Raw genomic sequence first — 12,174 nt, 5'->3', positions numbered from 1 at the left:
ACGACTCTATCCGTTTCGGATCTACAAATGGATTCCAACTGACACATAAAATCAAAGTATGTTTTGTGCAGTTTCAACCTCCGCTGCAAATCCCAGGAATGTGATCAGCATGAAAATTGAGGGAAGGCTACACTTGGCTTTGTTCAGAACTCTCGGGAGAGCTGATGCCCATTCTGGAACGTCGAGCCACCAAGAGCAACGTGACGTGCGGCACCTGTGTCGGTCTGCCCGCAGCTATGGTGCTGGGCACAGGTCTGCACACGTGTGACCGCTCCGTCCTTCTTCTGGGACACCAGGGCCGGAGCGTTTCTATACCGACATCCACGTTCTGTTATCGCAATTTACCTTCGTTTGCTTTCATTTCAACGCTACGGTTAAAACATGACGTTGACTTGAGATGATCTGTACCAGACCTTACTACCTACAGACTTCATTTCAGGTGAGCAGTGAGGATGTGAAAAACTTGCTATAAAAAGGGGGCACGGGGTCTGACAGGGTTGAGGACCGCGGTTTTTGAACCGCGGTTTTTGATAAAATGCGGAGTGGAGCGGGCGAGCTGAACCTCTCTACTGCACGGCCACACTGTCCTAACAGCCCCGGTACAGGTTAAGGGCACGGGTCCGGGGGCCGCTGCATGAGCCATAAACTAAACAAAACACACTTTGTCAATTTTTCCTTGAAGGTTTGGAGGACAGAAAGTTAAAGGCTGACATTTAACTGGTAATCTAAAACACCAACTCCGATGGTTCTGGAGTAGACTGTAAAATGATCATGGAATTTTACGATAAAACATCAGCCTTCAGAGAAGCCTTTACCTTGCAAGGCCGAGGTGGCTGGGCCCTGGGCCTCCAGGAGCCCGGACCGGGGGACCAGATGCAAAAGGCCAGAACTTCGGTGCCACCTCTCCGCAGGCCGGGCACGGGCTCCTCAGCAGGGCTCTGGGTTTTTGCAGGCAGAGACACCCAGCCCCAGCCTTCCCCCCTGGCTCGACTGTCTACCAGGTATATGGGCTCTGACAAAGTATGTTGCCTTTTTTTTTTTTTTTTTGGTATTAATCATGCAATATTTCTTTATTTACGTTATCTTAGCCTACTTCCAGGGTAATTAACACGTAGTGTAATTCTAGTTTCAGGGGTACAGTACAGGGAGTCAACACTTGCATACATCACAAGTGTGCATCACAAGTGCCCTCCTAATCCCCATCACCTCTTTCCCCCACCCACCTGTTTGTGCTCTAGAGTTACGAGTGTGGTTTCTGGAAAGGACATCACTTTTGAACAGTAGCCCTCATCACAGGGAGTGGGAGGAATCAGACTATGTGATCTCTGGGAGCTTCCTCCGTCTCTAGAACCGTGTCTCTCTCTCCACCAGGGGTGAGTTGTTTCTACTGTGAGACGGTCACTTCTCTCTCCCCGTTTTGCTACCAGAAATCTCCCGACTTTGTTTTTCTGGGTAATGAACTTCTTAAAAGCACCCCACATGCCCAAAATAGCAAACCGGTATTATTCAGGAACAAAATTATCCATGTTACTTTATCGACAGCAGTGGCTTGAGGAACATTTACTCAAACTCCACATCATCCTCTTGAGTTCAGCAACTACTCATACGGACGCCGATGACGAAGGATGTTGCACGGTACCCTCCGTGCAGATACATTTCCCCTCTTGCTGCCAACACCTCCTGTATTTTCTTCTGAGATGAGAGAATGTTCACATTTATTTCCTTTAACAGCCTCATGCCGGAATTACAAAGGAATAAAGAAATAACAAATACAGTGTGGCCACAAATAACAGTGTGGGACTGGCAGGTGACAGCATCCTGGTGGCCGTCCTGTTGCAGCCAGTGCACCAGGGCTCCACTCCCTTCACCTTCACCTGTTCTGCTCACGGATTTCTCTGCAAACCCCGTGTCTTTAAGGTGTCACAAAACACTGAAATTGGGGGCGCCCGGGTGGCTCAGTTGGTTGAGCGTCTGACTTCAGCTCAGGTCATGACCTCACGGGTTCGAGCCCCCCATCAGGCCCTGCGCTGACAGCTCGGAGCCTGGAGCCAGCTTCGGATCCTGTGTCTCCCTCTCTCTCTGTCCCTCCCCCGCTCGTGCTCTGTCCCTCTCTCTCAAAAATAAATAAACATTAAAAACCAAACACTGGAATTGTTCCTTCTCAAAAGAAGGCAGGACAACCAGAAGCACCAGGGCTCCTACATCAGGCAGCGTGGGGCTATTTACAACCGTCCCCACATCACTTCAATTCTCAGGGAGCCTGTCTGTCTGGGTGGGGTGGGGCGCAAGCACACAGCACCCAGGAAGGAGGCTTCTGGAGGATGCTGACACCCGTAACAGTTACAAAGTTAGTGCAGGATGAAAACAGAAAAATCGAAATTTCTGCAGCTCTTTCGTTTCTACTGTTCTTTTCCTTATTTAGAAAAATAAAGCCCATTGAAAGTTCTTCTGTCTGAAAACTACCAGGAAGGGCAACGAAACGGTGGATACGAGGAGGACGTCTCACCATGCATTCGGGAGCAAGGGCATGTGTCCTAAGAGGCTGCCTTAGTAAAAAGACGTCCTTCAGCCCAGAGGCCGCCAAGAGCAGCCAAGCAGCGGCCGGTGAGCACTTCTGCAAACTGTATACACTGGCAATGGTTCTCAGCAGCAGCTCTGAGCCAGCAGGCCTGGGTCTGAGCCGGCCCTACTGCCTGCCGGCTGCGTGCATTTGGGAAAGTCCCCTGACCTCTCTGAGCCTCAGTTTCCCTTTCATCTGTACGTGGAGGCAACCGGACAAGGTTCCGGCAAGGGCTAGGGAAGACGTCTGCAGAAAACGCTTAGCAAGGCGGCCACCGCAGGGCTCAGGAAGTGCTGCCTGCTGATACTTACACAGCACCTCCCACAGCAGCACACAGCCAGCTGCGAACACAACTCAGCTTTAAGAGCACCGGGAGAGGGGCGCCCGGGTGGCTCAGTCGGTGGAGCGTCCGACTTCGGCTCAGGTCATGATCTCCCTGTTCCCAAGTTCAAGCCCCGCGTCGGGCTCTGGGCTGACAGCTCGGAGCCTGGAGCCTGCTTCGGATTCTGTGTCTCCCTCGCTCTCTGCCCCTCCCCCACTTGCATTCTGTCCCTGTCTCTCTCAAAAATAAACATTAAAAAAAAAAATTTTTTTTTTAAAAAAAATTTTTTTTTCAACGTTTATTTATTTTTGGGACAGAGAGAGACAGAGCATGAACGGGGGAGGGGGAGGGGCAGAGAGAGAGGGAGACACAGAATCGGAAACAGGCTCCAGGCTCTGAGCCATCAGCCCAGAGCGCGACGCGGGGCTCGAACTCACGGACCGCGAGATCGTGACCTGGTTGAAGTCGGATGCTTAACCGACTGCGCCACCCAGGCGCCCCTAAAAAAAAAAAATTTTTAAAGCACCGGGAGAAGACAAGTGAGGTCAGGCGCCCACCAGGAGAACGTGCAGGGGGGATGTTTCAGGGGAGGGAGGAGAGGGTCCCAGCCCGCACCAAAAGGCCACTCTATTTCTCTTCCCCCCGGAAGATTGCACACCTACTTGCCAGATAACAGAAAAAGACATGAGGACCAGAAATGACGTTGCTTTGACAAGCCCTATCACGCAAGCATACAAGTGAAACATTCTGGTTAAAAAGTCCTTGTTCGAGTGAGGCTAAATGACTTTCCCACTACGAAGTAGTTGTACTTTAGACTCAAGGAAAAACCACTTACATGACTTTAACACTGTCCAGTTACTGTCCGAGGAGAAAACAAAAAACCACTTGAACTCTGGCTCTTGCCCGAATGAATGGAGGAGTCTTAGAAGACACATTCGTGTCTGGTTGGTTTTTGTTGTTTATTTATTTTGGAATGTGGCCAAGGGAAGGGGAGTTTTCAGTAGTGGTCTGCGATCAAATGCATGGCAATTTTGAATTATTACATCATGGATGTACCTGTGGAAGAAAGAAACTAATGTATGTAATTTTATCTGGAAAGTGGGAGTAATGAAAATTTAGTAAATCCATTCCATGGAAATGAGCTTCTTTATTAAAAGAAAAAAAGAAAAAAAAAAAAAAAACCACTAAAATTTTGGTGGCCCAGAGTACAAACTCCTCTGCTCCCCACCCTCCGGGTCCAACCTATAGTGGGGGGATGTGATAGGCTTATTTCGATAACAGGTTAGTAATTTGGACCTTATGGCCTCCAAGGCTCCAAGATTAATACTCTTAAATATGAACAGATACTTGGAAACACTGAGTAACCAGTCATAAACAATGCCTGTGCTGAGTCACGTCTCCTGATTTTTCAGGGATAACAAATTCCTCTCGAACATTGCCTTTTGAGGCACAAACATGTTACACCAACATTCGGCCTCACAATTCTGTAGAAACCAGATAAGGACCTCTAATCAGGTACGACTAACGTGGCCTGAGACCTGTTTTGTAACTGGATTTCCTGTGCTCGGTGTAAGTGGCAGTTTAGACTCAAGGGTTTTCTAGTTAAAAAAGAAAAAAAGTTGCTAAGGAGGCTTCCGCTATGTCGCTATGTCGTGTTAGCTTCGGCTGAACAGAAACTAATTCTTAAAGCAAAAGGGACTTTTGTCTCTATCTTTGCCCTAGCGGGCCACTCTTGATCCTATGGGAAAAGCTCTTACTTAACTATTTTTATACCTTAACTGCTTGGGAAAATGACCCATGTAAAACAAACCATGATTCCAGGGCTCAAAATCTCAGACCGAGCAACAGCAGGGCCTACAGCCTTTGCACGGACTCCGGTCAATGCTTGCACTCGCCCAGACCTGGGGGACCTTTGCAAAGGTATCTGTGATGATGAGACGGGGCTTGGGAGGCTGTGTCCACATTCTCGGGACAGGACTGCTGGTCGGTCTGTAAGGGCTTGGTGCTAATCAGCATGTGGAAAGGGACCAGAGATAACACAACCCATCGGAAACAGGAGGAAGTTACAAAAGTTCAAGGAATGTATGGTTTCTACGCTGGCCTCTCCCGGAGCTCTGGGGCCAGGGCTGACTTATGTAAAGAGCCCCCAACTGTTCAACTTCCTTTTAATCAGACCATTAACCTCATAAAACAAACATGGAGTTTTATTTCTGTTCCCCAAGCCCCACTCTAAGATACTTTGTGCTACTATTTACTAAAAAAAACAAAAACAAAAACACCCAAACAACTCCTATAGGTTTACAATTTCTTGTTGGAAACTCCTGGGACCAGAATTCAACGTTTTGGGATTTCAGGAGGGTAGTAAGTTGTAAACACCATATGGTCTGTGGCCACCAGGAGCGACAGCCCTCAATCAAGGCCATTCACAGGCTGCAGAGAAATGTGTGAATATTCACAAGGAGAGGAGGAAAGATAGAAAACAGCCTCCCATCAGCCAGGGAAGGTCTCCCGGCCAAATGAATTCTGCCATAAACCTTACCAAAAAAAGGCAACAACTTCCAGTTTTCAGAGCGTATTGGGTCCAGGCGCTGGGGGAACAATGGAGCGCCTCAATCAAAGCCCACTCCAGACCCGCTGGCACCTAGTCCCACAGCACCTCTAAGAAGTGTGTGTCTCAACCAGATCCAGTCCAAGGGGTGAGGGTGAAGGGGAGTCGACAGCCAGGGCCAGGCCACACTGGTTCTTTCTCCTCATTTCTCCGATGGCCTGTGCCTCCCGTCCTCACATCCTGATTCTCCATGTTCATTCTTTTCTCCTTCGAGGGCTCCCTGCCCAGCACGTCGACCCTCTGAGCTCGTCGTCCCTCTGAGCTCGATTCTTGCCCAAGGTTAACATCACTCTGCGCCTGCCATCTATGGTTTGCCCAGACCCCTCCGCGAAACACCAGCATCTCCCAGCAGCCTTCTCGTCCTTCCTTCTAGCTCCCCTGATGGTGAACCAGAATCCCTCTACAGGCTCCCAGGCCCCTGGAAACCAGCCAGGTTAAGGGGTAGGAACCAGCTTCAACGTCTGGCTCATGGAGGTTTAAAATGAGGCCATAGGAACGCGCTAAACCAGACCTTAAAAATATCCACGTGACCGTACTCACCAAGGAAGGTAACTTTCAAGTGTTATTCATCACAGTCTATTTATTTCCACGCCTCTCCCCGGCTTACCAGTAAGCTCTCCAAGGCGAGGGCGGTCTTATCTTGGACCCTCCACAAACTCCCAGTAGATGATTAACTCCTGCCTGATGAAGGAGTGATTGTGTTGGGCTCACACTTTTATCAAGGCTTCCACAAAAGCCCAGTAAAGTGGAAATCTAGGGTCCCTGTCCGTAGCATTGACACCATGGTTCTTTTCCAAAGTGCACCCCTCTGCCTCCCTATGTTCCCATTCGAAGTCAACCACAAGCTTCATGAAAACCGGCAATTACAAACCTTTGCCACCCTACCCCCTTGTCCAACTTCAATGTCAAACCAGCCCCACATACAGGATCCCAATACTGGGTACTAAGCTGAGTATTACAAAATCCCGTGGAGGGAGGGGCCTGTCCAGACCTGGAGACCCCAGGAGACCAGCCAAAGTAGATCAGGTGACAGGGGTCCTTGGAGGTGTTTGGAGGAATAGGGCTCAGCCCCAAAGGTCCTAAGATCCAGAGCAGGATAAATACTACCCCGAACTACCCCAGCCTCTGGAGGTGCCAGCCTCTGGGTGGGGGCACCAGTTCCCAGGTGCTGATTTTGTCAAACACCAAACTAGCAGCTGAGATGGGAAACTCCCGACCACGCGCAGCTCTGAGACCTCCGCTGGGTCCACCGCCGTCGCGGGCTGGGCGGAGCGCGTCGAAAGGCCACCGCTACGGGCAGAGGGGAGCGCCCGCGTTCCTCCCGGTCCCGGCGAGGGGCGGCTCCGGCCGGTAAAACGTGCTTCCCGGCGCGCGAGGAGGGGCCGCGCCCTTGGGGCCGGAGCGCAGCCCCGACGGCAGAGCCCGCTCCGGCCCGCACCTCCCACCCCACAGCTCCCCGGGCCCAGAGGACGGCGGCGCGCCCTGCCCCGGGCAGCCAGGGGCAAACCGAAAGTTTCGACAGTGTTTTCGTCTTACCAGCCTCTGGGCTTCTGGGCTCAGACAGTCTATTTCCTTGTTCTGCGTGGCCGCAGGGTTGGTCATCCTGCCGGCCAGAGGGGCGCCGTCTCGCACAACCGGGGAAGGCCCTCGCGAACGTCTTGCGATCCGCGATGCCCAGGACAGCGGACGACTGTCCCCGGACACACACGGCGCGTCGCAACGGGAACTCGCCCTTCCCTAAGCAGAGGCGCGCCTCCGCCTTTCCCGGGCTCGGGCGCGGCCGGGGCGGGGCGCAGGTGGCCGGGGCCGGGCGGGTCGGGGGCGGGGGCACCCGGGGGCGGTGGAGCCGGGGCCGGCCCCCTGCGCCCCGCCCCGGAGGGTCCCCCCCCCCTCCGCCCTGCCTCCCGCCCGCCCCGCCCCCGAGGGTCCTTCCACCCCCGCCCCCCACCCGCGTGCGCCCCCGCCACCCCCGTCCACCCTGTGCGTCCGTCCTACTCGCCCCGCGCCCCAGCTGCGCGGTTATCAATCACCACCCAACCCCCTCCGCTCGACACCGGAAAGGCGGAGGTGGAGGGGAGGAAAAAAAAAAAAAAAGACCCCAGCCGGCCCGCCCACAACCCCGCCCCGGCTGTCCGCCCAGAGTCGGGGGAGCGCGAGTTGAGAGGTTCAGGGGCCGGGGAAACAGGGGGCTTGCGGGTGGAGAGCTCGCGGGACAGGGGTCTGCTTGGGGAGGGGCCCGTGCGGGTCTGGGCGGGGGGGAGGGGCCCTCTGGGGAGGAGCCAGCGCGGGGGCGGGGTCCTCCGGGGCGGGGCTCGAGCGGGGGCGGGGCGGACTGCCGCCTTGACCCCGCCCCCGCTTCCCGCGGCTCCCGCCCCGCGACGCCCTCCCGACTCGCGCCAAACTGGGCTTCTGAGTTCGCGACCACCTCGGCGCGAGCGCGGTAGCACCTGCTGGCGGGGGTACCCCGTTAACGCGTCGCCCCGACAAGGGGCCGGCTGTCGGAGCCACAAAACTGCGTCGGCCGCGCAGCAAAGAGGGCGGGTGCCAGCGGTTCGGCGCGGAGCCGGGGGGCTGCGTGCACCGGCCGGGGGTCCGGCCGGGAGGGCGGTGCGAGGCAGGGGCCGAGCGGAGCGGGGTCGTCCCCGCGCCGGGATGCGCGCTGCTCGTTCCTTAAAAAGTCCTCGGGGCAGAGCGGACCTCGCCAGGCTGGGGCAGGAGCGACGGGAAGGACGTGGCGCAGGTTTTCACCGGAATGTTACCCTGCCCTGGCCAGGCCTTGGGCCTGGGGTGCCTGGAACCTGGCTGCGCCCCTCCTCCTCTCCTGGGTCGAGGCTGCTCGGGCCCCCTCCTGCCCAGAAGGTTCTTCTCGGAAAGACCACCTCCCCGCCTCAAAACGGGAGTTTTCAATAGAATCGCTTGGCCTAATTCTCTGCAAAGGTGGCTCCAGAAAGTCTTGCGAGACCACAGATTCACGTTTCGATGTTACAGCAGCCCAATTTCCCACTCTGCCCGCCGAGCCACAGTTCTCGCCAGATGTTAGCGCGTGGCCTGTGCGCACTGACCTTCCCACGGTGGACGGGCGCCCCGGAGCACCAGGCTTCAGAGGAGTGGGCTCGTAAAGGAAGGGGTTAACCCGGAGGGTGGGTGGGCACAGGGGGTACTGATGGACTAGAGGACCTGACATGGGAGAGAGGAGGGGCGACAGAAAGAGAGGCCGAGCAGACGCGTGGACTGACCAACGTGGGAGAAATTCACCAGGCTTCAACTTTGATGAAGGCGAACTCCGCGCCAAGCTTTGATGGATGATTTTAGGTTTGCCAAAAGACCTTTCAAAGAGTGAAACGCCTACCTTTTCATGCCTGTTTTCTTGTTATTCTGTACCTCTTTTGAAATGTTAGTGTGGTACAATTCTTGATCCTTGAAAGTTACATTCATTGGAGAAAATAAACTGTTCTACATAAACAAGTGTGGAACTTACAGAATTTATCATGGAAAGCAATTATAATTTTGGTAGCAGCAGCAACTTCACAGGTGAGAATGATAGATGTCAGCTTGAATATTCCAACCTGGGGAGGCAAATTCTAGAGCTACTTGCCATCCTAAACTCGATGACCACATCTCCCAGAGCAGGGCACTGTGACGGGGCAATGCCAGATGTCTGCATTCTCCCCAACCTCCAGCCACCATCCAATCTTTAGGTATCAGCTCCATGAAACCGAGCAGGGAAGGGGTTAAGTGGGCTCTGGAATTAAAGTCCCTCGTCCCATTCCTGGCTCTGTCATGTATTGGGGCTCGAGAGCAAGTTACTTAGCGCTGTGTCTGGAGATTCATTTGAAACATGCCAATGATAATGACAGTGCCCGCTATAGAGGGGAGGACCGAGGGTACCAACGCACAGACCCCTTTGAGCAGCCCTGCTGGTCTGATGGAAAGGTAAACCAATGCTGCTGGTCAGCCCCTCTCTTCCCATGGTCCCCAGAGTCCCCACCCAAGGTGTCCAGGACTTCCTGTCCTCCTCTACAGCAGGAAGGAAGCAGGGCAACAATGAGGGGCGCCTGGGTGGCTCAGTTGGTTGAGTGTCTAGCTCTTGATTTCTGCTCAGGTCATGATCCAGGGGTCATAGGATCGAGCCCCTAGTCAGTCTCTGCGCTAAGTGTGGAGACTGCTTAAGATTCTCTCCCTCTCTCTCTCTCTCTCTCAAAAATAAATAAACATTACAAAAAATTTTATTTTTTATTTTATTTTTTTTTTATTAAAAATTTTTTTTTTCAACGTTTATTTATTTTTGGGACAGAGAGAGACAGAGCATGAACGGGGGAGGGGCAGAGAGAGAGGGAGACACAGAATCGGAAACAGGCTCCAGGCTCTGAGCCATCAGCCCAGAGCCCGACGCGGGGCTCGAACTCACGGACTGCGAGATTGTGACCTGGCTGAAGTCGGACGCTTAACCGACTGCGCCACCCAGGCGCCCCGACAAAAAATTTTAAATAAAAAAACTGGCAAGAAGACCAACAATAACATAATTTCAGGTAACAATTAATGACATCAAAAGTTTCAATCATAGGGGTGCCTGGGTGGCTCAGTCGGTTGAGCGTCCGACTTCGGCTCAGGTCATGATCTCACGGTTCGTGAGTTCGAGCCCTGCATCGGGCTCTGTGAGGACAGCTCAGAGCCTGGAGCCTGCTTCCGCTCTCTTTCAAAACTGAATAAACATTTAAAAAAACAAAAAACACTGAGTTAAAATGGCTGAGAACGGGGATGACCAGAGAAGCTACAAGAGGGGCCGGCTGCAGAAGCCCTGGGTGGCAGGACACCGTCAGGGAGGAAGAAGCTGGCTACTTTTAGTTCTAGGGATAAACAATTAAGAATGGTCTGTGCACAAGAGATTTCTTAGTCCACTAAGTGGGGGCACATCAGAGCAAACTGCTAACCCAACATCCTTCCAGATAGGAGACTGCTCCCTTGTGAGTGTGTCTCAGTCCAGGAGTCCTGGGAGACGGCCAAGTCCCAGAACCATTCCCAGCCACGGGGCGAATGTCAGAGCCTAAATTGTAAGTGGAGCCCTGAATCCATGCGTCTTGGTATTATTGTGCAGATCCCGGGGCCCAAGGGGTCGCGTTGCCTTCTGTTGATTTCGATTATAAATAGGTCTCTAATGAAAAGGTCCTTCATTGAAGCCCCCTTTCCAGGCAGGTCTTTTTTTTTTTTTTTTTTTTTTAAATTCTTAGCAAGGCCGCTTGTGAGGACTTAATGAGGAGCCTACAAGCTTGTTTTCGGCAAGTGCAGGAAAACATGGAAGACAGGGGTCAAAAGTGACATTCTGTCGAATGTCTCGCTCCAAATACACATTTCTCCCCCGTGCTCGGGGCTCGAAAGGCAGCTTGGCAGAGTAATCAACACCCTTTCCCTTGAAGAAGACAAAACTAAAACCACCTGAGTGTCAGGTGAGAAGAAAGCGGACAAGAAGCCCCGGGTTTCCATCCTCAGGAAGGTTAGCAGGAGAAACCCGGGGTGTCTTTGCACGGGCTGAGCGGCATGATGGGGGCGGGGGGGATGTGCTCAGAACAGGGTGGCTGTCCGTCTGGATTGGGCCAGTGCTGCCCCAGGGTCCTTATATCAGCAGCTGTGAGGTTAGGGACGCAGGTTCAATTCCCCCCAGTTCCGCAGTTTTTTGGCCAAGGTGCCGCTTCTAACAGGTGGACTCTGGATTTCCGGCCCCTTCCTGGCTGCCAGGCAGTTAAGGACCAGCAAACGTGCAGTCACTGGGAGCTCTGTAGTGAGGGTTCCTGAACGCTCTGGACTTTCTCGGGCATTCCTAGAAGTCGCCCTGCTTGTGATCCTCTGTGCCCCCTCAACAAAAGTTGAATGTCCAATATCTAAAAAGCAGTTCTCCAATGTACAGTAAGATCATCGGCGGGGACTTAACTTCTTAAGGGACCCCTGGGAAATGAGCCAAAGGTAAATTGATCAGTCTCACTTGGTTCTGGGAACAGCAGAAGCAGAGCTGACCGGCAAATGCCAGGACATTTAACCAACATGGCCACACCCAAACTGAGTTTACTCATCTCCATGGTGTTGGGTCTGTTGCTAGGTTCACGAGCTTTGCCTCCAGCTGCGGTTTGGTTCTAAGTGTCGGAACCACAGAGACAAACCCTTCCTGGGATCCTAGCACGAAGCAGAGGGCAGACGGTGGGGGCGGGGGGTGCTCTCGGCTTCCCCTTGAGTCAGATGACTGACACGAAACCATTTTTCTAAATCAGTCACAATCAGCCGTTAACTACTGCTTTTCGTGAACACGAATTGCTACAAAATGAACGTCTCTAAATCCTTCTACAAGCAATGAACTTGCATTTTTGTTATGATTTCGTATGGACCCTTTTGACGAATATCAAAGAACACTTCACGTTAAAAAGCCGGTTCGTGAAACGATTACCCAGACTTGCACGGCACCGTCCAGTTTACAAAGCACTTCATCTGGTGGAGGGCCAGACCCCGCTTGCCATCTGCAGAGAAAGCTGCACCCCACGGGGCAGCGAACACAGCTTGTGGGCCAGAATGCTGGCTGCCTCCAGTGGACACAAGCGTCCGGGGCCGGGGGAGCTGAAAAGAAGAGTGAGCTCGTTTCTAGCATAGAAACGGCTCTTGCTTAGGGAGCACTCACCTGTGCTGGGGTGTGATACAACC

At 53.2% G+C, this 12,174-nt stretch overlaps 1 protein-coding gene across 50 annotated transcripts in view; it reads right to left on the bottom strand.

The window, feature by feature from the left end:
- LRRFIP1 (LRR binding FLII interacting protein 1) overlaps positions 1 to 12,174 on the bottom strand; it is a 141,273-nt gene that overhangs the window by 77,003 nt on the left and 52,096 nt on the right. For 5 of the 50 annotated variants that reach the window (XM_045481909.1, XM_045481885.1, XM_045481889.1 and 2 more), the window contains exon 1: positions 7,027 to 7,327. The exons of 33 other annotated variants lie outside the window; for them this stretch is intronic. In XM_045481909.1, the coding sequence (XP_045337865.1) occupies positions 7,027 to 7,092 (66 nt within the window). In that variant the 5' untranslated portion in view covers positions 7,093 to 7,327. Of the gene's footprint in view, positions 1 to 7,026; positions 7,334 to 12,174 lie in introns of those variants that run through there. 12 more of the 50 variants (XM_045481863.1, XM_045481870.1, XM_045481873.1 and 9 more) reach the window with 6 other exon arrangements.

This window comes from Leopardus geoffroyi, chromosome C1, assembly GCF_018350155.1.
Source record: "Leopardus geoffroyi isolate Oge1 chromosome C1, O.geoffroyi_Oge1_pat1.0, whole genome shotgun sequence".
NCBI lineage: Eukaryota > Metazoa > Chordata > Mammalia > Carnivora > Felidae > Leopardus > Leopardus geoffroyi.
This window is presented reverse-complemented; position numbering and strand designations above follow the sequence as displayed.